Source organism: Ailuropoda melanoleuca, chromosome 1, assembly GCF_002007445.2.
Source record: "Ailuropoda melanoleuca isolate Jingjing chromosome 1, ASM200744v2, whole genome shotgun sequence".
NCBI classification, from domain to species: domain Eukaryota; kingdom Metazoa; phylum Chordata; class Mammalia; order Carnivora; family Ursidae; genus Ailuropoda; species Ailuropoda melanoleuca.
In genome coordinates, this window is record NC_048218.1 from 130,514,388 (window position 1) to 130,539,939 (window position 25,552).

At 35.5% G+C, this 25,552-nt stretch overlaps 1 protein-coding gene across 1 annotated transcript in view; it reads right to left on the reverse strand.

The window, feature by feature from the left end:
* MAGI2 (membrane associated guanylate kinase, WW and PDZ domain containing 2) overlaps positions 1-25,552 on the reverse strand; it is a 1,281,842-nt gene that overhangs the window by 932,916 nt on the left and 323,374 nt on the right. The window contains exon 2 of the mRNA XM_034641709.1: positions 4,824-4,944. Coding sequence (XP_034497600.1) covers positions 4,824-4,944 — 121 coding nt within the window. The remainder of the gene's footprint in view (positions 1-4,823; positions 4,945-25,552) is intronic.

Genomic DNA, 25,552 nt, shown 5'->3' on the forward strand with positions numbered 1-25,552 from the left:
TCTATGCCTATATGTCTACCTATAATTCAACCTACCTTTCCAACACATGAACCTATACTGCTTAAAGATATTAGGAGTCCTTAATTATGCTCTTGATCACCTTCAACTCACAGAATTTCATGTCATTGGAAAAAAAATTTTTTTTGGTAGTATAACCCACAGGAGGTGATATCACTTTCTTTTCTTACTACATGCTTAGAACTATACTTTCATGATGAAAATTATAAGTAATTAGAAAGATTCATTTATGCCCACAAAAACATATTGCCTTATTGAATATTAACAAGTATTTTTATAAGCTTAAAAGTACCGATGTGTGCTTAAGAATTAAAATTATTTTTGCCCATGCAGTATACTAGAAGTTCTGCTCTAATTTAAAACTTTTAAAAAAAAATTCAGACTTTTTCGTAAATATGTGTTCACCAGCTTCTCTCCAATTGTCCTCTCCGACCGTAATCCTATATAACGAAGGGAATGGGATTTTGACCCCTTGCATAGCTATACCTTTTGGCATGTTCTTAAAAGGAAAAAGTTCCCATAACTCTTAAAGAATCTGCTTCTATTTACTTCTCCATAAAAGATAATTATCATAACAGAAATTTAAAAAATATATATCAGAAATCTTAAATTTTATTCTTGATGCTACTTCTTTTTCACATGATTTAGTTCACGATAACTTAAAGTGCTTAAATATGTAGAAACATCATTGTGAGCTACACCTCAACCAGCTCTTCCATAAAAGTAATTTCTTTCATATCTTAAATCTATGTTTTTCATTTTGTTCACTTTTTATGGAATAGTTTTAAACCTTTGGTTTTATTGATTTTTGTCTTTTACTTGGTATACACTGGTATTTCTTTTGGCTTCAAATAAATTTAAAATGTTTCCCAATAAAACCATCTCACCAAATGACAAAGTATGAACTTGGGAGAGAAGTTCAATTTTAACTACCTTCCATTTCATTTTGAAACTTTAAAAATTGGTCGTTGAAGTTCTTCATGGCATCTGGTATAATGGGAAAAAGCATCTAAAATTTATATCTGTGCTCATACCTGCCTTGAAAATTAATTTGTGTCTTTAATAAATATTAAGGATAGAAAAACTAGAATTTCATCAGTAAATGAAAGTGGCTATTTTTTTTTCATGGTTAAGAAGCATAGCCAATTTAACCATGGTTGATTAGACTCAAGAGTTAACTATATGCAACCTTTATGCTCAGTAGAATATTAAAACCAAAATACTGTTTTTACTTTTTAAACACTTGAAAATTAATCCAACAGTTTTTCTGTATTAATTCCATTAAATTCTTTTATATACTTTCACTGAAAGAACACCACATCCTGCCTTAATTTTGTACACTTAACATGTTACAATGAAACAATCTTGTCTAATCTCTAAATAGATCCTGCTAACTTAGTGCTTCTGAAATTGTCTTTTGTGTACTATTAAGGTAATTGAAAATCCCATTTGATAGATGTTCTGAACTCTTTTGAGTCCTTTATCTGTATACATTTTTCCTAGTTAGTCTTTGTCACCTTCTAGATTATAACAATTATGTCTCATCATTATTTACTCACATCTCCCGAAGTTCTATTACATAAAAATCCTATACAGCCTGAAGTCAAATAGTAGAAAAATTCATTTACAGTATTTATTTTTTAAAAATCAACTTTCACTTTAGGACACCAGGATCCTCTTAAGACTTTTACCCTCCACTCCCAATAAATTACACAACTAGCAACTAAAAGACATGTATTTAGGTCCAGATTGAGATCTTTAATGGATATAAATCATGTGACTGGCTAATGTTTTAGTGAAAATATCAAGAGTTAGTTCCTAAGGATCTTTTCTCCCTGATGTAATTTGAAAGAATGAAAACTGATTGAATGGAAGCTTCTATGTGTGCATGCAGGAGCGTGTACGCTCATGTTCACCACATGCCCAATGATTCTATTTCTGTGACGAAGTCCTGCCTTCCATGACTAGAGACACAGCTTAAAGAAATATATTTTTGAAGAACTAGGCTCTCAGGTAAGGTTCTGGGGAAACAAAATGAAAAGGCTAAATGCAGTCAACTGTTGTTTATGGGGCAGGTAACAGACTGATGGGATTTATGTTATATATAGCTAAGGCCCAGTAAAGACCTGAGCTGACCACCTCCCTCCCCCGCTTAGCTTGGAAATCGACCAGCAGCTGGACCCAGATTCCTTTCAGGGAGTTGGCCATAATTGAATTTGGCCACAACTGAATTTGGCTGTATAGGGGTGTGTGAGGGGAGAGTGTCCCTGGAGCTCTCACCCCAGAACCCTCCCTTATTCACTAGACACCAAGGAAATCTAGCTCCAAGACTGCTCCTTTCCACCCAGTTGTAGTTATTGGTGGTGGAGTAATTTGGTGGTAGCAAACAGAATTACTCAGTTGGGTCTTGCCTTGTAAAAACAATTAAACCAGCCCCTCATAGATATAAGTTGACTACATTATTTTTTTCATGGAGTTACCCAGGACCTATTCCTGGTGCCATTAATAGATTACACAAGAGGCATACATATCAATGTATGCATTTGTAAGAACAGTGACATGTGCTTCAGTAGTACCATTTCCTTTTATGTTTATATGAAAACCAATGAGAATTTTCTGACCCAAGAAAATATGTAACAAACGTCACTCTATACTCAAGGTCAATAGATATGCTGGACATACATTTAAGTTTTTAAATAAAGCCAGGATTTTTCACACAACTGATACATTTTTGTTGCATACTCTGCATATGTCTGAACATTTTATTAAAAGATATACTGAGTGAAGATGGTGGATTATCCGGGTCTAATTCGTCAGTATAAAAGTGATTATAGATCATACAAATCAGACTCATTTCTATCTTAGATGTTTCTTCACTTTTATGCAAAGTTAAGAGCATCCTTAGTGAGTAGTATTACTGGAATTGGCTATTAGGAGTGGTGGCTACAAATCCAAAGAATAATTGTTTGATTATAATATTCAGATTCATTGAATTTCTAATCATCTCCTTTATAGGAGCTATTCAAGGACTTCTAATTGAATTCATGACCTTGTACTGAAATCATATCACAAAACTCTTTATGTTTACTCATATAAGCCTAGTTATTTTACCCTTATATTTATTTTTCCTTAATAGTATTTCTTTGGTACTCTAAAGAGAGATGACTTATTTAAGAAGTTAATTAACTAATGCAAAATTTACTCCTATTATCTTCATATTTAATTAAGACTTCTTATTTATGTCATCGCCTTAGCAAGGACTACAAGTGTTCCTGAATGTCAGCCTCTTATCTATTTCCCTCAGCTTTTAAACATAATAAAGTGCCCGGATTCTTTATTCAGTATTTCAGATTTCCTTTCTTTCATGTCACAAAAGATAAATGCACATGGCTGCGCTGACAACATCACAGCTTTGAAAATGCGTCCACCCATTACCTTATAAATAGTTCAGTCACTTACTTTAATCCATCTTCTTCTGGCCATCACTCTAATGTCAAACTTACAAGTTTAAGAATGCACTTTTCTCAACTTTTAGTTTTAAAGCAAGAGTGCAACAGTCTATTCACTTCACTAACGCAAATGGACAGAGGTAGCATTTAGACTGACAACATGTCAATCAGTAAGCATTCTCACTTAAGAATACGTGATAGCTGGGGCCCTGGCATTTTTATTTTGCAGAACATTCAGTGTTAACAATGGCACAAGTCTAGCCCTCCTAAGATGTGCATAGGTGGAAAGGGTTGGGGGTTGACTTTCCATTTCACTTCTCTCTGTGTTTTCAACATTTCAGTATAATCATCCATGATCTATACCTTCACATAGTTTTGGTAGGTCAATACCCTTTCCCTGCAACTGTATATAAATATACACATATTTTTGCTTGTTTATTTATCCTACCTAAGTTTTTCTTTCTTTAATATCAACTTTCCAGAGCCCATAACTTTGAGTTTAATAAAATTCAGAGGAGCACTAAAACAAAAAGAATACACACGACACCCACAGATTTTCTGGAGAGTTTGTAAAGTCTCTGGGGGTCATGGAACCTGAAGGAAATGGATTTTGATATTTACGTAGGATCTAGAACCTGACTTGAAAAGTCCTTGATTTGTCCTGAAGTTAGTAGAAGATTATTAAATAAAATGAAACAGGTACTAAAAAGTTAATGTGTGAATTTTATCATTTGACCAAGTCCTCTCTTTTGAAGCAGCACCTGCTCATAATCAGGGATTTTTGTTTTGTGGACATCTATAGGTTGCATATAAGAAATTTGTACCCAACACTCAATATTAGCACTTTCTAAGAGTTATAGAACATTAAGCTTTACTTTTCAATGCATAAGTTTCTTTTCACTGGTGAGGTTCCCCTGCTGCAAACCAGAGATAAGATTGGGAGTTACTGTGTAGATTCTATTTACAAAATTGTTGTTTTAACTGATAGATTTAATTTGCATTCTCCTGTCTCCCAGCATGGAGTTCTACCCCAATCATGATTCACTCTAAATCATCAACATCCTGGACTAGAGTTAATAGTTCTCAATACTAATTTAAGAAGTAAGATGATAGGTTTTATAGCTTGAAAATCCCAAGTCTCTTCTGGCTACAACATCATCATAAACCACACAATGGCAGCTACAAGCTTTTTCATTTAAAAATTCCATATCTCAAAAAAATTCCGTACCTCAAATCAATTTTGTCCCAAAAGCCCACCATAAAAAAATCAATGCAATTTAACTTAAAAAAAAATAATGGATATATAGCTGAACATTTAGTTTTAACACAGAAAGACAATAACATCGCCTGTTGTACTCACATGGCACCGTGCGGAGGTAGAGGTTGTCACGGATGATTTGTTGAAGTTCGTGGTCCACAGAACCCTTCTGAAATCGTAAGTTGAGGTAGTGACGAAGATCCTTATCAACAATTCCTCCTAGAATGATAAAGTTTCTTAATGAAGGATGTTGGAAAATATTTTAAGTATGTAATTTGATTCTGTCACAAATATAGTCATGAACCCATTTAAAGATTTATTTACTTATTAGAGAGAGAAAGAGAGCGAGAGAGAACATGCAGCCAGGGGAAGGGCAGAGGGAGAGAAAGTCTCAAGCAGACTTCACGCTGAGCACAGAGCCTGAGGTTGGGGCTCAATCCTTCCACCTGCTATTACCACCCAAGCCAAAACCAAGAGTTGGGAGCTCAAACAATTGCACCACCCAGGCACTCCTCATGAACCCATTTAAACATTTACCTCCATAATAATAAAAACATTTACTGAGATAATAATTGTCAGGTCTGTGCTCAGTGTTTTACAATGCATTCTTTAAATTATTTTTTATTTAAAATGAAGTCTATAATATGGCAAAAGATTTGTGTTACTGCTGAACTAATAGTGAAATGTCATAGTATATCTCATTGCATGGCTGAAAAAGACCACTCCCCCCACCTCCCTTGTCTTTCTGGCGGGCATCATTCTACTTTCAGTCTCTATAAATTTGACTACTGTAGGTATGTCATATAAGTAGAATCATATAATATTTGCCCTTTAGTGACTGGCTTAGTTCACTTAGTATGTCTTCAAGGTTTGAGAAGATTTTTAAGTTATTCAAAGTCACTATGGATTTAGATAAGTAGGATGATATGAAAAGTTAAAAGAAAAAAACCTCATACAAATATTAATACTGTCTCCCTTTATATAATAAATCAAAGTAATTTTTTGTGTGCAAATATTTTTTTTATAATTAATTTTATTTTATTATATTATGTTAATCACCATACAGTACATCCCCTGATTCTGATGNATGTGTGCAAATATTTTTAACAGGACAAGGTTTGAAAAAATTTAGATTTTTTTCTTTTATTATTATAATTGTTTTTTAATTATCATTATTATTATTACAGAAATAATTTTAAGCATATTTGCCATTATAATCTAACAAAAAATAAACTGGACTATCGGTGAGAAAACTTACTCTGTGGATCTATCAAAGTCTAATTTCATATTTAAAGATAATTATTCTAAGTTATTATTTTATTTTATTTTTTATTTAAGCAGACTCCACACCCAGTGTGGAGACCAATGCAGGGCTCGAACATGATCCTGATATCAAAAGGTGAGCGAATATCAAGAATTGGATGCTTGGGGCGCCTGGGTGGCACAGTGGTTAAGCATCTGCCTTTGGCTCAGGGCGTGATCCCACATCAGGCTCCTCTGCTATGAGCCTGCTTCTTCCGCTCCCACTCCCCCTGCTTGTGGTTCCCTCTCTCGCTGGCTGTCTCTATCTCTGTCAAATAAATAAATAAAATCTTAAAAAAAAAAAAAGAGTTGGATGCTTAACCTACTGAGCCACCCAGGTGCCCCTAATGATGTTAAATTATGAAGATTTATCTGAGATCCTTCTTATTCGTATACTTAAAGGAAATTGAGATACCTGCAAAAATATAAATAAAAATTCCTGATACAGTTACCTTTTCAAACATATTAAGTAACTGAGCCAAGACAAAAAATTAAAGATAGACTAGGAAACCTGTAATAATCACATAAATCATAGTCTCTTCAAGTCCTTTTGAATCCCAAAATTACAATTCATCAATGTATTTGTACCACCATGACCATGTAAAATAGCATTCTGTGGGTGTGCATATTTGCAACACAAACACCTCTTACACAAACAGTAAATATATTTGCAAACGACATATTGCAATATTTTTGAAGTTTTTGAATCCATTGTTTCAGTTGTCTCCCACCTGCTGGCAGAGCCTCAGTAAGATGCCATAAGAAATATTTTTAACTGAATTGACTATCAAAATTCTTACCCTCCAAACACCGTTTCTCATATATTTGAACAAATAATTGCAATCTATTTTTCTTCCACCCAATATAATATGATAGCAGAAAACAAATGACATCAAAGGAAAACATACTGCTTATTGAGCATACATAAATACTACATCCAGAATGCTTGTACATATAATTTTCCAAATTCAAACAATTTCCTTAGTCAAAGAAGCACAGCAGTCAGATATGAAAGTCACTTGAAACTATCATCACACTTTTCAATAATTACCTATTCTTTATACCTCCAAACATCCTGCATTTCCATGTGTCTTGGACCTCCTGACATCCCTCTGAAGTAGTTAAAATTAGAAATCCTGAAATTCTGTTTCTCTCCCTTGGTCTTTTCCGGTCAACAGATCATGTCTACCCTTGCTGCTAATTCATTACAGCCAGAGCAAGCATCATGCCTGCCTGTTCTCAGCTGTCATTTCTGCAGAGTTCTAAGTGTACAGGTCTTTCAGCAACTGCACTCCAGCTTTCTTCTCTTTTTCTCTCTGTCTAATATGTGGGACATGCCAAGTGATGAGATGCTTTCTGGCAGCCCGAGAAAATGCTAACTATAGAACAACAGATGTAGTCTGTCCACTAAAGTAAGCTAGAATCACTCACCTAACGTAATATGGATAAGCTCACATTTTGTAGTCCAGGACGATTCTTGTCCCTGAAAATAGATTATCATTTGAAAACATTTTTTTTGGACTACAAATATACTACATTAGCCCTCTCAAAAGTTGCCCTATTTAAGAAAACAACAACAAAAGGCTGTCTATTCCATTCAGTGACTATTTCCCCCCATAGAATTATCTGCTGAAGTTTCTGAGAATTATTTAAAAATTTCTTCCACTAATTAAAATGGAAGACATAAATGATCACAATTATTTTGGAAGTACTTCTCTTGCCTCACATTTCACAAATACTTTATTTTTCTTCATAATTTATCATAGCATCTTTCAAGTAAGGCAATTTTATTTATCCTTGTTATGGTGAATTCTGCTACTTGCCTACCCAGCATATTGTTTTCCTCTATTCTTTTTTTATTAAGAACCCTGACTTAGGGGCGCCTGGGTGGCACAGCAGTTAGGCGTCTGCCTTCGGCTCAGGGCGTGATCCCGGCTTATGGGATCGAGCCCTGCATCAGGCTCCTCCGCTATGAGCCTGTTTCTTCCTCTCCCACTTCCCCTGCTTGTGTTCCCTCTCTCGCTAGCTCTCTCTATCTCTGTCAAATAAATAAATAAATAAAAATCTTTAAAAAAAAAAAAAAGAACCCTGACTTAATTTCAGGCCCAAACATGCTCCACTCTAGGACATGGATCACAGTGGTCTGAAACAGTCCTAAGATCTAGTTCCTTACTTTCCTACCTGCTCTTTCAGTCTTCCATTGAGATCTCACACAGGAGGAGGGTATTTCTTACTCATTGAACTAGAACAGGTATCTGAGATGGAGCAGTCACATTCTGACCACAAAGTGACATGCACGAGGGACAAATCCAACAGTTTAGGAGATTGGAGTAGAGGTTAGAAACAACCTGGGTCCCTGATAGCTTTGAAGAGGAGCTAAAATAATATCAGCAACCACATAACTTAAGATTTCTTGTTATATGAGAAAAGGTATATATTTATTTTCTAAAACTATTATGGTTTTCTGTTATTTGCAACTCTACATGATCCCAAGCGATAGTTGTATATGTATAGAACTGTTTGATATATACATATGTTTATAGAATATGTGCACACACAGACACACACATTTAAAGGCACATTTTTCCTTAATTAGCAATTTAAATTAGAGAAGACTTAAGCAACAGGCAGTGGGCCATGTCTGAGTTGAAAAATAGCTCCTGGGTCTCAAGACTACCTGATTTCAGGTATTTAAGTTAACATTTTAAAGAATTCCACATGGTGGGGCGTCTGGGTGGCACACATTAAGCATCTGCCTTCAGTTCAGGGCGTGATCCTGGTGTTCTGGGATCGAGCCCCACATCAGGCTCCTCTGCTAGGAGCCTGCTTCTTCCTCTCACACTCCCCCTGTTGTGTTTCCTCTCTCACTGGATGTCTCTCTGTCAAATAAATAAATAAAATCTTAAAAAAAAAATTCCACATGGTGAAGTGTTCAATAAATGTTATCTATTATTAAAACAACTGAATCATCTGCTACATTATTTGCCATAGTTATAATTTTTGGTTGTGTTGTTATTTTTTGTCTGTGGCATTTCTGCTTTGTCACTTGTTGGTGATACCTAGATTTGCGGGCTTATAAGATACCTACACTAATCATTCCATCAAGCAGAGCACCAGCTATTGCCAATGCCTTAGCCACAGTACTATGCCCTTCAAAAAACTCAGTGGCTCTTACTTACTATTATATTTTAAAAATTATGAGTTACTTCATTTATCTGTGAATTTTTATCCATTTATTTTACAAAATGAAACAATTAAAAGATATAATACCTTCTCAAATCACATATTTGTCAACAAGAGATTTGGGAAGGATTTGAAGGCAACGATTCTGCTTCTAAAGATCATGTACTTAACTTTCATTATCTATAGCCTGAAAACCAAACTTCTTAGTCCAAAGCAGTCAAGTCTTTTCTCAACATGACCCCAAGCAAGCTTTTCCGCCTGACATCAAAGGATAACTTAAGAAAAACTCTTAAGACAGAACTTGATTCAAACTCTTTATATTATTGACGAAGAAAACAAAGCTATCACAAATTATCCAACACAGGGTTCAGAGCAAAATGGGATGAGGACTGGGGGAATCATCAGAGAGCAACTCCCATGTATTTTGGGGGAGAAAACTCTAAATGTTACCACTTGAAAATGGTCTGCATCTCTATGGTTTCCATAGTTTTCTGTGGAATGTCCCCAGTATAACTGCTTTGTCCCCTTTACTACTTGAATGCCCAGATTGAGGAAGCTATGGAAGAAGATGCTGCTTGGCTCAGGTAGACAGAAACTCCTTGGCATATTTCCTAAGACAAATTATTAGTCCTAAGCCTTGTAGCTAAAGCCAGTTGTTCTTCTAAGGTTGAGGTAGAAATCTACCAGGCTCTGCAGTGTTTGTGCCTGGGGTCTGATTGCTACTACCTGATAAGTGTAGTCCCAGCCCTCATTAGTGGGCATGGCTATTAGCTCAAACTTTCTCTTCCCTTGAGTCAAGTGCTTCTGCAATCAGCTTGCACCTTATAAACTTAATGTAAATTGAAAAGATAAATTTACTGATTCGGATGGTGCAGGGGCATAGAAAGAGGAAGGTGAAGATAACGAGCAAGTCAAAGTCTGGCTCATTCTGATGTCATCTATTCATCCTGTGCTTCAGCCAATCAGGCTACACTAACATTCTATTATCTTATTTATTTTTTCTTCTCTTCACCTCAGTTTTTGTTTTGTTTTGTTTGTTTGTTTTTCCCATTCATACTCCACAGGATGCTGGAGTAGGCATTTGATTTTTGTGTTTCTTTGTGCTTTATATTTTGTACTAATTTTTGTGCTTTACGTTATACTACCTTCTTTTGGTAACGGCACCTTGATTTCTTTTCTTGAGTGGCTATATGTCTCTCATTCTGTATAAATATGATTAGACTCTTAGTCAATCTGCCTTGCTCTTGCTTAGCCAATTAAAGTTTCTCTTCCGGGAGTTGGCCTTATAAGTGGAGTGACCCAAGAATGTAAATGCACGTGCTCTCATCCTGAAAGTGGTACCTTGAAGAATCTATCCATCATTTTTGCTTCCTAGACACATAAATCTGTCCTTTTTTCTAGCCAGCTTTGTTAATTTTCCCTTTGCTGTTTGCAACTAAAGAAATTGGAATGCCTATCNATTTATTTATTTGACAGAGATAGAGACAGCCAGCGAGAGAGGGAACACAAGCAGGGGGAGTGGGAGAGGAAGAAGCAGGCTCATAGCAGAGGAGCCTGATGTGGGGCTCGATCCCATAACGCCGGGATCACGCCCTGAGCCGAAGGCAGACGCTTAACCGCTGTGCCACCCAGGCGCCCCTAGCCAGCTTTGTTAATTTTCCCTTTGTTGTTTGCAACTAAAGAAATTGGAATTCCTATCCATCCTTCAGCTTAAAATTATCCTTTCCTTGGCCTTCCTTGTGATCTTTTGGCCTTCATCCTCCTCTTAAGTTCTATATCCTGGCCATCTTTCTTAAGCATTCTGCATGTTTTAACAGGCCATACAATAATAAGTGGGTCTACTTTATGTTGTACGTTAAACTGTAAGCTCTACAGGACAGAGAATTCCCTAGTCATTTTATATCTTTTCCTTTCTCCTCACTTCAGTCTCTAAAGTAGTGACTTTAAATATACGAGGTCCCCTAATGTTTGCTGACTAAGTAAATCACAAAGACTGTAGTGGAAAGAACGCCAGATTGTGGATGAANAGGCCATACAATAATAAGTGGGTCTACTTTATGTTGTACGTTAAACTGTAAGCTCTACAGGACAGAGAATTCTTTATGTTGTACGTTAAACTGTAAGCTCTACAGGACAGAGAATTCCCTAGTCATTTTATATCTTTTCCTTTCTCCTCACTTCAGTCTCTAAAGTAGTGACTTTAAATATACGAGGTCCCCTAATGTTTGCTGACTAAGTAAATCACAAAGACTGTAGTGGAAAGAACGCCAGATTGTGGATGAAGAAACTGAGTTTCTGTTTCCACTCCAACACTTATTCATTGAGTGGCCTTTCATTTCTGGATTTCATTTTTCTCAGCTGTAAAAGGTGGATGTCTTATCATTTTGGGCTTCTCTAACACAATACCATTTTACTGAGTGGCTTAAACAACAGGTATTTATATTTTCCAGTTCTGGATGCTAAGTCCAAGATCAAGAAGCTTGCAGGTTGGGTGTCTTGTGAGGGCACTCTTCCTGGTGTGCAAGTAACCATCTCCTCCTTGTATCCTCACATGGCTGAGAGAGAAATCATCTCTCTAACATTTCTTATAAAGTTACTTAACTCATATTAATGAGACCTCCACCCTTATAACCTAATTACTTCTCAAAGGTCCCACTTCCTAATACCATCACATTGGAGGTTAGGATTTCAACATATGATTTTTGGAGGAGACAAACATTCAGTCCATAAAATATGTGTAGAACCAAATAAGGTCTCCAGGAGATTTCAATTGTGTGATTCCATATAAAATGTTTACTAAGTGCATTTTAGAGTTTGGGGATTTATGTTATCAGATAATCACATTAATTTCATTAGGTATTTATAATTACAGATCACAAGTTATCCCTAGTCCATAAGAAATAAAGCCATGGATAATCTCTCTACGATACTGTCGTTTATTTTCTGAATTGTCCAGAGAGATAAGAACATCAGCATACAATTGATTTCATACATTGTCTTTGTCAATTAAGTAGTAAAATAACCAAGCAAAGCAGTCTATAAGAAACTGGAAGAAAAAAAAGTTCTCCATAGCCCTTAAGATATGCCCATGAGTAATTACAAATTTATTTTATCTCATTTTATTGCATAGTAGGGAAGTTGAGGAATAGACAGTAGGAAATGATTATAAGGCTAAGTTGCTATGTTCCTTTTTAAAAAATAGTTTCTGCTTGGCTTACCTCAAAGATGGAGAAATAAATCACAAGAAAGTTGATTGATTCTGTTAAGATCCACAGCCACAAAATAGGTGACAGACGTATCTAATCCAGTCTACTGGAGCAGGCTCCATCCCCTTTTTAGGTGGAAAATTGTATCTTTGGTTTCTGATGATCTGGAGGCCCATCTCATTTTCAGGCAGCTAGAGTACTGCACCAAATCACTGGGTGCATTTGATCTATACTGCCATTCTATAAATTGTGAGCCAGTAAAACTGTTCTTCCCCCAATAATTCTCCTTTGTCTATTTAAGACCCATGGTAACTCACTGTAGATGAATTAATCTGGTTAATTGCTTTTCCATAGCTGGAAACATTTAGGTATATGAAAATTTGTATCCCTTCCATATTTTACCCATAATATTAGAGAGTACAGTCAATCCTTTTTACCAAGCCTTAATATCTTTGTGTGTTTTCTTCAAACTTTTAGTAGTATCCCATATTTTGTATAAGAAATGCAATAATAAGAGTCAACAAAATATATTAAGCAGTTGCAGATCATTAGGAGATTCAAAACTAGAGAGAATAATTGCTGTTTCAGAGAAAATGACAGAGATAAATGTCAGTGTTTATAATATTCTCCAGCTCTATTGAAAATGGCTTTTTATCATTTCCTTCCCCCTCCTACTGCACAGATGGGATATTATTATTGAGTTTCATTTTTCATTGTTAGCCTTGGTCTCAAAGTAAATGTTAGAGTTGTTCTTATAGTTATGATTATAGGTTCCCATAGAGAAGAAGAAATGAGTACTTGGTACATGTCTGGCATTGTGCTAAGTGCCGTACAAGCATTACCCCAAATTTTACAACCACGAAATGTAAAGGATGGGCACATAGTTGAAAACAAACTCAAGTGTACCTAAATTTTCGGTAATATTTCAAGATGGCTAATTCGGTGCAGGAATAGGGTATTTTCCATTAATTTCTTTGGCTCACCTAACTCTTAAACATTAGATGTTCTTTATATGAAGCAGGATGTCACAACAAATTAAACATAACATAAGAAAAAAAGATATATGGCCAAAAAGTAATCTGACCTGAATTCAATTTTTTTTTAAATCACNAGCAGGATGTCACAACAAATTAAACATAACATAAGAAAAAAAGATATATGGCCAAAAAGTAATCTGACCTGAATTCAATTTTTTTTTATTTTTTTTTTTATTTTTTTTAATTTTTTTTTTTAAAGATTTTATTTTATTTATTCGACAGAGATAGAGACAGCCAGCGTGAGAGGGAACACAAGCAGGGGGATTGGGAGAGGAAGAAGCAGGCTCATAGCAGAAGAGCCTGATGTGGGGCTCGATCCCATAACGCCGGAATCACGCCCTGAGCCGAAGGCAGACGCTTAACCGCTGTGCCACCCAGGCGCCCCTCAATTTTTTTTTAAATCAGNTTATTATTGAGTTTCATTTTTCATTGTTAGCCTTGGTCTCAAAGTAAATGTTAGAGTTGTTCTTATAGTTATGATTATAGGTTCCCATAGAGAAGAAGAAATGAGTACTTGGTACATGTCTGGCATTGTGCTAAGTGCCGTACAAGCATTACCCCAAATTTTACAACCACGAAATGTAAAGGATGGGCACATAGTTGAAAACAAACTCAAGTGTACCTAAATTTTCGGTAATATTTCAAGATGGCTAATTCGGTGCAGGAATAGGGTATTTTCCATTAATTTCTTTGGCTCACCTAACTCTTAAACATTAGATGTTCTTTATATGAAGCAGGATGTCACAACAAATTAAACATAACATAAGAAAAAAAGATATATGGCCAAAAAGTAATCTGACCTGAATTCAATTTTTTTTTAAATCACAGATTATACCACTATAAGTTTAAAGAGAAAAAACAATCTATTAGGATAGTTATAAATGGATTTGAAATCTTTAATTAAATGTTTGCAAACCACAACACCCTGAAGTTTTTATGTAAAATTGCTAAGGTTAAAGAAAGAAACTATTGACCAAATATCTACATAATTTACCAGGAATTTTTTTTTTTTTTTTACCTTGGGGTCTTGGTTTATTGCCTTTTAAACCATTTGCCCAAGTTTAAGTGTAAATTTTTAAAAATGTACTGATAAAAATATCACAATTCTTCTTCCTGGAAAAACCAAGCATTTACCCACATTAATTTTTAAAAGCATAAAACAAATTGCTCATACTAGGTATTTCTGAAACACACTCACTTATTGAAAGTGAACATGTGAATGATATTTAAACAATAAATGTCCAAGCTTATTTCATTTTATATTAGCAAGCTATTATCTTCAAGGCAACTGAAAAACTATACTTTTAAAGAGGTGATACTTACTGTGAGTAAAATTGATGAGTATTATCAGGAATAGATTTGTAAACATGACATTGTCTCATGTTTTCAGAACTGTAAAACAAGGTCAGTCCTCTCATTTAATTTTTTGCTAACGTGCTGCAACTTAAAACTCCCAGATGACCTGATGCAATCGATGGTGCACTCCAAATGTCTTCATGCTGAAAAGTATCATGACATAGACCACATTGCCCAAACTGACTTAAAAAAAAATAAAAACCCACAGCTTTATTTATGAGCCCATTTTACAATGACAATACGAAGAAATTCCCTGACAAAACTGGTTCCAAAGAACGNAGATAGAGACAGTCAGCGAGAGAGGGAACACAAGCAGGGGGAGTGGGAGAGGAAGAAGCAGGCTCTCAGCAGAGGAGCCTGACGTGGGGCTCGATCCCGGAACGCCGGGATCACGCCCTGAGCCGAAGGCAGACGCTTAACCGCTGTGCCACCCAGGCGCCCCGATGAGCCCATTTTACAATGACAATACAAAGAAATTCCCTGACAAAACTGGTTCCAAAGAACAGACTAATATATCCTCTATAGGCTGTGTCATGATGGACCAGGACTAATGAAGTTATAAGAATTCTAGGCACATGATTTGAATTGCTACAGGCTGACTTCGAATAATGAGGAATGAGTTCCAAAAGTTTATTTTGAATGCAGGATTTTTTTTTCCTCCATAGAAATAATGTATCCTATTATAATTATGTCTTTGGCCCATCTATAAGTCTTTTAAATTAATTAGGCACCTGAAATACATTATTCATGGTATGTTAGAAACACATAATTGTTACAATTGCAATGTATAACAATGCTTCCTGGGAGGTGGGGGCAGGGGGATAAAGTTATAGTTCCAAATTAGGCTGACAGTTTCTAAAAATTCAAAACATGTCTTTCAAGGAGAATTTGAATGGAACACTCAGCTCCAAGGCCCTGATGGGGATTCTTGCTGATATCCTTAAAAGATTCCTCAGGGCAAGGATGAGTTAGGAGTAGGTAGAAGAGGGGGCAGCCTATTGGGAGGACAATTCTGTATGTCCTGTATAAATGCTTTTGGGACCATGAGCAACATGCTGATCTATTTCCTCACAGCCCTGCTCAGCCCAATCTCTTTTTCTTTGGAGTTGCTCAGTCCACAGTTTATTCTGAGGTCCTGCCCACCTCAGTTTGTGTTGCCATCATCCCTTTGCCCTGATTTCACTATTAAATGGGCTGTAATCTCCTTCTCTATTTCCTATTTTAGAAACAAACACAAAATCATTTTGGGATTTCCTGGGCATTCTTAAAAATACTTTATTACTGGGGTACCTGTGTGGCTCAGTTGATTAAGCTTCTGACTCTTGAATTTGGCTAAGGTCATGATCTCAGGGTTGTGAGATTGAGCCCCTTATTGGGCTCCACGCTGGGTGTGGAACCTGCTTAAGATTCTCTCTCTCTGTCCCTTCCCCCCTCTAAAAAAAATTTATTACTCATAAAATTATGAAAAAAGATCTGAAATGCCTTTCCCCACAAAAATTTGTAAGCCCGGGGGCGCCTGGGTGGCTCAGTCGTTAAGCGTCTGCCTTCAGCTGAGGGTGTGATCCCAGAGTCCTGGAATCGAGCCCCGCATCGGGCTCCCTGCTCCACTGGGAGCCTGCTTCTTCCTCTCTCACTCCCCCTGCTATGTTCCCTCTCTCACTGGCTGTCTCTGTCAAATAAATAAATAAAATCTTAAAAAAAAAAATTGAAAGCCCATAGCCATTTTATCTATCCATTCCCCCTCCCCTGTGCAATACGTAAGGATCACGTACATAGTATTCATTATAAACATAGTGTAGACCCTGTAGGAAAGACAAGGTCAGTGGGTAATAGTGGAAAACTTATGGTTACAAATCCTGGAAAGTATTTTCAGATTGCAGAAGAAATCTAAGCTCACCTAACTCAGTTAAATATGTCATTTGAGGAATAGGATGTGTATTTGTGTGCATGCATGTGTGTTAGGGAAGCAGAAGTGGGTGGACAATAAGAAGTAAGAAAACAGCCACTGGGGGCTATGAGGATGGAGGTAAAGGAAGGAAGGATATAGAGGGCAGATTTCGTGATCATTCTTGTGCCCCTAGGTTGTTACTACTTTCACCACTGAAAGCCAAGGCCCTGATCTGACTTAGGAGAGAAATGAGAAGCAGGAGCTGGGTTCGAGAGACTGAATCCAAACAATATCCGAGATTGCAGTGGAAAGGGAAGAGGCAGGAAGAAACCTCTCAAGCAGTGGAAGCTGGAAGAGAAAATCATGCCTGTTGCCAAGTGGCCAGCATCATTGTGCCTCCCACATAGCTGAAAAAGAAGTATATGAATCAAGCAAGAAGTAGAGTCAAATACCCTGAAAGTGAGTTGTATTATAATGGACTTTTACTGAATTATAAAATTACTTCCTCCAACTAGAGTTTGAGGGGCTATTTATTTTTTATTTTTTATTTTTTTTTATTTTTTAATGATTTTTTTATTATATTATGTTAATCACCATACAGTACATCCCCGGATTCCGATGTAAAGTTCGATGCTTCATTAGTTGCGTATAACACCCAGTGCACCATGCAATACGTGCCCTCCCTACTACCCATCACCAGTCTATCCCATTCCCCCACCCCCTCCCCTCTGAAGTCTTCAGTTTGTTTCTCATAGTCCATAGTCTCTCATGTTTCATTCCCTGAGGGGCTATTTATACACTTGCCAGGCATAGTGCTATAGATTAGTAAATTCAATTATCCATACCTGAAGGCTATCAATTAAAATTTCCTAAAAATTCATTTTTAGACATCTGGGGCTGTATTGCCTGTAGAATTATAGGGAAGACTGAGCCAGCAATAGGAAAGAAGAAAGAACATACAATTAACCAAAGGCATTCTTGATTGCTTTCCATCCCCTGATTACATATAAAATTGTGCATGATTTTTGAGCTGATAAAAGGATATTTAGAGGTTGCCATCTTAAGCAAACCCAGCTCACGCCTTGAATTGTTCGCAATAAAAACCTACTGAAAATATTTCTTTGAAGTAAACTTCCATTTTTACTAAACATTATTATTTATTAACAATTTTTTAAATGAAAATGTTATGTGACTGTTTACCTAAAAATATATTTTGAAATCAAGAAGAAATGTAGAGGCTACAAATTTCATTGGAAATTAGTTTTTACTGCTTTAGGAACGAAATGACAGCAGAGGAGATTAAAAAAAGCAAATCTGATTGGGGGGGGAACATATACATATATGCTACATCATTTCACATTTTGGGGTGTTATTAAAGGGGTGGTTGTATTTAAAGGAGTTGAGGGTAAGTACTTTCTGTAGCTAGGCCCAAGAAATAGAAAAGATTTTTATGCTGCTCACTAACATTTGTAACAGAGCTTCACCATTATATTATGAAAATCAGGGCATAGTAGGGATAAATGTTGCTATTCTTCATTTGCAACAAACTTCGTTTTCCTGCCTAGTGCAATTTTTATTTTTTAAACCCTAAAACAATGCCTTATAATTGGTTTGTACTTAATAAATATTAGTTGAATTACATTCCTGCTCAACAGATGACTTAAATGATTTTCCTAGTATTAATAAATGTTTCAAATATATGAATGCAACAATACATAGCCAGTATGATTTATAGAAGTTCAGAAATGCTTCTTGTCATAAAAGAGGGCTCTATCATTACTATAGATTTCTTTTTTGGACTGATACTATGAGCTATTTGCTAGGTCATAAAAGTGGCTTTTATTTAGTTAACCCTGTGGTGTAAATATCTCATTTGAATGAAAATTTACTTCCTCTTGTCAAATAACCACCTCTATAATCTAAGACAAATAATTTTGTTCTTGAAAGTAAATATAAAAAACAAATATATTTTGTAGTACGTTTATTTCATGTTTTAGGAAGTATGTGACCAAAATCCTTAATATTATCTGGGATAATACTAACATTAATTGCTCAGCCATGTACTTTTATTATGTACTCCTTAAAATCATACCACAGCAAAGACAATGATTTTAAGTCTCCATTGAGCATAATAATTTTTACAAAACAGTACAATGATTTCTAGTTTTTGATGAATAACACTTTTTAAAAATATTTATTTATTTGAGAGAGAGAGAAAGCGTGTGCAGGTGCATTGTGGGGGTGGGGGTGCAGAGGGAGAGAATCTCAAGCAGACTCCCACTGAGCACAGAACCTGACCTGGTCTGGATCTCAGGACCCTGAGATCATGACCTGAGTTGAAATCAAGAGTAGGGCACTTAACCAACTGAGACACCCAGGCACCCCTAATGGGTAACACTTTCAAAGGTAATATCTAATGGCTAACTCTTGAAAAATCTGGAGGAATGTCTAAAGTTTTCATTACTTTGAAAATAAAGTATCCATTGACTTGAGAATTATCTTGTTTTACTAATATCAACATGGCAGTTATTAATTTTGTTAATATTAAAGATATTGAAATAATTCATTAAAGAAGGCTGATTTTAGAGATGATTTACTAAAGATGGGGCTTATATTCAACAACAAACACCATTTTAAATAAAGACCCTCTCTAATGTGCAGTCTTCATTGATTTTGTAGCTATCATTATACTTGACTTGAACTATTTATATTCTTTTGATTCTAGCTTCAAGTCAGGCAAGTCTGTTTTGTAGTGAGAGGGGATATCATTTGAGAACTAATTTTTAATTCAAATTCTTTAGTGTAAAATACAGAATGTGAGGTCTAGAGTAGATTATTTAAAGTTTCATTCACTCAGTGTTAATAAACTACAATAATACTATTATCCTTGTAGTGTAGAATATTATTTATTTCAAAGATTTTTAGTATTTATCACTGCATTTGTCCAGTGCAAGAACTGTAAATGGTAAACAGAGTAGGGTTTTAATTTACAAATGATTAAAGCATTTCAGAGATTAATTGACTTGGCTAAGCATACAAGAGAACTGCAACATTGACATAGGTCTGTTCATTCTGTGCCAAGCAATATCTCTGCCATGCTAGAAATAAGCAACTAGAAGGGAGAAGAGTGTACACACAAGAGAGCATATCTCCAAAGGAGATCTATCAGAATTACTTGATTATTTTATATATGATACATATGTCTCCCCATGTCTGAGGATGAGCCCCTCCTGCTGAGAGAAGCGTGTCACATACCCCATGGCCCTGGGTCCAAAGAAAGCTCTGAAGCTCTGCTTTAAGTTTAGTCTCTAGCCTTACATGCAAAATACTGAACTTAATTTTTTTTAAAGATCTTATTTATTTATTTGAGAGAGAGAGTGCAAGAGACGGAGTAGGAGCAAGGGGGGGTGAGGAAGGAGGGGCAGAATGGAGAAGCAGACTCCCTGCTGAGCAGGGAATCCGACCTAGGGCTGGATCCCAGGACTCTGGGATCATGACCTGAGATGAAGTCAGATGCTTAACTGACTGAGCCACCCAGGCGCTCCAAATTCTTTTTTTAAAGATTTATTTATTTATTTGAGAGAAAGAGATTACGTGCGTGTGCAGTGCACAGGCACAAGGAGAAGGAGGGGCAGGTGGAAAAAGATCTGAAGCAGCTTCCCCGCTGAGCATGGAGCCCCTGTGGGGCTCCATCCCAGAACTCTGAGATCATGACCTGAGCTGAAATCAAGAGTCTGACACCCAACCGACTGAGCCACCCAGGCGCCCACCGAACTTAAGTCTTGAGAAAACAAACCATGAGTGGACAAGTGCTGGTGGCTCAAATAGATGTGGATTTGGTCAAGGAAGAATCAAAGATTTCAGCAAAATTTCCAGCTTAGGGATTGAGAAAATGATAGCAACATTGACAGAGATTAGATTGCAGGGACAAGGAGATTATTTTGTTTTGTTTGTAGGGGCGTGGCAACATGGCAGACCACGTGGAATCAATTACATGTTGGATGAAAGAACAAAAAAGGAGGTAAAAGGAGACAGAATCTACCTATGTGAGTGGTATTATGGTATATCCTTCTCAAACAATTGATCTTACGCTCCACTTAAAATCAGTCAATAGTGAGGACATTAGAACAAAAATCCCAGAATTCTCCTTGAAAATAAAGTTCCCCAAAATCTCTTTTAGGATGATGCTTTTCAATTTATATGACTTGGGATTATTTATATACAACACTGCAGGATAATTTGTATGCAAATATGTTGTCACAGTCCATGATAAAATTGCAAAAGCCTGGAATATTGATATGGAATTTATCGCTGATTACCTTCACAAGTGGCTCTCAGAAACGGAATCTCAATAAATCACTACCATTCTTTCTAAACAACTATCACCTTATCAGCATGCTAAGAGTTAGAGATAGCAATCATGTTCTTTATAAGCATGATACAAATCACCAAGGAGCTGCAACAAATCTATCCCTCATTCTTAAATGATCATGTTTAGAATTACCTTCCCTTTCCTTGTTTTACTTGGTTCATATCTCTGCTCAAATATTACTCCTCACCCTGTCTAAACTTGCTTATCTCCCACAACCCCACTGTCAACGTTCACTGTTCTCCTTCTCTACTTTGTTTGCATAGCAGTTACCACTACCTAAATTATGTTATGTATTTACCTGCTTGTTTATTGTTTAAGTTGTTAGGATGTAAGTTACATGAGAGCAGAATCTGACACCTAGTAGGTATTCAATAGGTATTTGCTCGTTGACAAACAAAATGGATGTAAATAAAAAGCACCTCTGGAGAGACTATAAACCAGTAATAACACAACACATAAGATCGCATTATGTCTCAAAAATGCCTAATTTTTCTACATTAAATGTTTAACAGGCTCCATGACTTACTTATATTAAGAGCTAGATTAATACCCATGACCATGAAGGGCAATTAGCAGATTTTATAAATTATGCTAACTCATTACATTTTAGTCACAATGGATAATCGGTGGCATCTTGAGGTCAAGTGTTATGTCTTGATTAAAGGTGTCTTTATAAAAAAAAATATTTACTGCTTTGGTTTCCTTATGCAAAATGTATACTCAGTTTATTCTTAAATAATAATAAAAAATGTTATTCATCACATTTCTGTGACAAAAAGTTTGTTTGAAGTTAAGGTATATGATGATTGCATGAGTATCATGTAAATGTTATATTAAAATTGATTTAGATCTATCATCACAAATTTCATCTTTAGCAATCAACACACAGAAAAGAACCATCAAATATAAAATTAAAATAATCCTTACTATCTGTGATGTATTCACACAAGGTATGAAACTGTACAGAATATTAACCTAATATGCAATCACATTGTCATATCACAAGAAAGTACCAGAAAATGATGGTACCAACTCTAATACATCATTTTAGCCCTCAGCTGAAATTCATATTAGTAAAAATGAAAGGTTTTGACTTAGTGAATCATCATGAAGAAAAGTGGATGCCAAAGGCAATTATTTTTAGTACAGAACTTTTCGTGCTTTAAAACAGTATCTGCTAAGCAAACATTCTCTATCATTCTCTTGATTTCAATCAACATAAGATTATAGGGCACATTACCCGTTCTGAAAGTGGAACATCAACTTTAAGTTTAAATTTATTTCTCAACCATCAATCTAGTATCAAGTGTTAAATTTTTAAAATATATAAAACTCTTGAAGTAAAAACAGTCTATCTATAGCTTTCAGAGTATCTATTATTAAAATTAAGCCTGCAGTAAAGGACATTAGTCAAAGGAAAGAGTTTCTGAAGAAAATATTTAATACTCAAAGTAGTAAGCATATGGTCAAGAATGTAGGAATTTAATTTGTCATTTATTATTACCAGTAGCCAGCCAAAAAAATAATTTTTTAATTTTCTAAAATCTGGAATCACTGTAATATTTCTATAGTTCCAAAGAAATTTTGGGTAGAATTAGGCTATTCCTGTGTGTAGTTATTTTGTTTATTGCAAGAAATTATTATGAGAAATGACTGTAAGAGAAGACAAAAATTCATTAAGTACATGAATCCTCAAAAAAAAAATGGATTCATGAAAAATAGTTGAAGCTAGGAGATATTTGAACCACAAGTCCAGGTTTAGAAGTTCTGGTTGAAGGATATTCTTAGATCTGTTCGATCTATAGAACTCTTTTGTATCTGCTCCAGTCTTTGTTTCTGTATTGGTAAAACAATCTTGGATGCAGAACTTTCACGTATTATCTACACAGGAAATGTGCAGAAATTGATGGACTAAAGGCACATGTGCTTTGAGATGTAACTTTATTTAATGCAAGGGTGGTATATAGTCTTATGTTTCCTAGAGATTTTTTAACATTTGATCACAAAGGTGAAGGAAGTCTTTCTTTAAACTCAACTCAAATAATCATTTTGGTTCTGACCTTTTGTTGTTGTGGCTGTCTTTAATAATACATATTGAAATTTTTTGTTAAAATACTTTAGAATAAACATTGCTGCATGTATGTGTGTGTAAGATGTGTAAGTAAACTCTAATTTATACTTAGGGACAGTTGGTGTTAAAGTACAGTAATCAAGGGATGCCTGGGTGGCTCAGTCGGTTAAGTGTCTGACTTTGGCTCTGGTCATGATCCTGGAGTTCCCAGATTGAGTCTGGTGTTGGTGGGATTGAGCCCCATATTGGGCTCCCTGCTCGGTGGGGAGTCTGCTTCTCCCTCTCCCTCTGCTCCTTCTCTCCCTCTCTCAATCACTCTCTCTCTCTCAAATAAATAAATAAAATCTCTTTTAAAAAGTACAGTAATCAAGACTCAACACTCCAGAGGAGATTACTTAGGGATTTCAAATATTGTTTTCAAACCTATAGTGGAGTGTTCTTAATTAGCATAAGAACTATTAAATAAATTTCTTTCAGCAAAATAAAGAGTGTTCAGGATAATAATAGGTGTTTAGAAAAATTGTAGTGTCTTCGTCACTGTATGAGCAGAGCATAATAATTTGGCCTAATAGCCTAACGATACTTGAAACAAGGCTCCCAATCTTCTAGATCAGTTCTACATAAAGTTTAATCCAGTGATAGTTGGGTAAACTGATACTGTTCAGATATCGAGAGTAGGAAATATTTATAGTAATTTGTTAGGATAATTTCATCTTTAAGCTTTAAATCTAACAGCAAAACAAACATACCAACAAAAGCCACCAGGGACTTGTATTTTAAAAATTTCTCTAGTAATTCATTCTTTATTGTATTTTACAAAACTATTGGTCTGCAAGAACTTACAAAATAAATGATACATTGAGACACGCTATCCTAGTTCCTTGCTATTCCTATGTCTACATGCCAACTCTGAATAGAGATTGTTATCATAAAGCTATTGAATCCTCCAAGGCGTGAACCTTTTATGCGTAAAGCTTCCACAGTGCTTAAAGGCTGAGGATGTTGTGCAACTGATCTTTCTTTTTTCTTTCTTTCTTTTTTTTTTTTTCTTTTTTTTCTTTTTTCTTTTTTTCTTTTATTCTTTCTTTTTCTTTCTTTCTTTCTTTCCTTCTTTCTTTTTCTTTCTTTCTTTTCCTGCTTGTTAATGTTGATATGTTTGCTTAAAACTGACCTTTCAATTCAAATGTAATTTAACAACCTTTCAAATTACATTTCAATGTAACAACCTACCTGGTATCCAGGCTGTGTTTGAGAAGACATATAGCCTTCATTGTCCTCCATAAAAATTCTAATATTTACCACAAAAATTTCCCAGTTGCTAATATGTCAGATTGGCTCAGCTCATTTTGCCACTTTTCTTCTCCGTTCAATCAGCCTTTTTCCTAGATCTCCCATTTTGAAGCCCATGTAATTTCTGTGCTTTTTGTTTTGTTTTGTTTTTTCCCCAGATGCTTAGAGGTAGAGCCTCCTTATTAGGAAGGCAAATATAATTATGCACAATTTTTCTGGTAAAGTAGAATTATAACTGAAGTTATAAAACATATAAAAGTTACTTTCTCCAGGGAGTTCTAACTAAATATTCAATCCCAGCTGTCTCACTTGTCAATTAGCCAAAGCATGACCAAAATGGCAGCAGGTAAACGTGAACAATACAATACTGACCATAAGCACATAATAAAAACCACTCATCCTCAGCCTTGGTGATGGCAGAAGTCTGCTTCAGTAGTATTTTCAAATACAAAAAATAATAATATGGCAATAACAACTGGCAGCTTTCCCAGATTTAACTACCTAATCTTATATTAACTTCAAGAAAGATGAATTTCCTAATAAGGAAGTAGGGCTCTCACTAGCTGTCTAGAGCAGACTGGCAATTTGAGTGATATCCTAAATGTAAACCTTAATGATTACCACTTAGATATTTAAAGTTCTGCAATTGCCCCTACTAGGCTTATTACAAGGGAAATAATCACCTCTACAGATGTTTCTTGACACATAATAAATTGAGAAGCGTGTAATTCTTTTTATAAAGTATTTGTTTTGGAATATCTACTCTCCAGCATATGGCCACTTTTGAATCACTATATTCCTGGAATTAAAAAAGAAAGAAAAGAAAAAAAGTGATTGACTGCCCTGGAATTTAAGGTGAATTATTATTGCTCTACCATAAACTGAATTTTTGCTTCATGAGATATTTGGAAGAAAAAGCAGCAAAAATCTTCTAACACTCTAATATGATTCATATTATATGGTGTGGAGCTGGCCCTTAAACTACTTGAAAAATTTTAAGCTTATCTATCTGGCATTAGTAAAATAGTTGCCTTATGTCACATAAACCTTTTTAACATGACAACACTATCATGTTAGTAAATTAAAATATAAAAAAACTCATGAATTGCCTTTTATGTAATC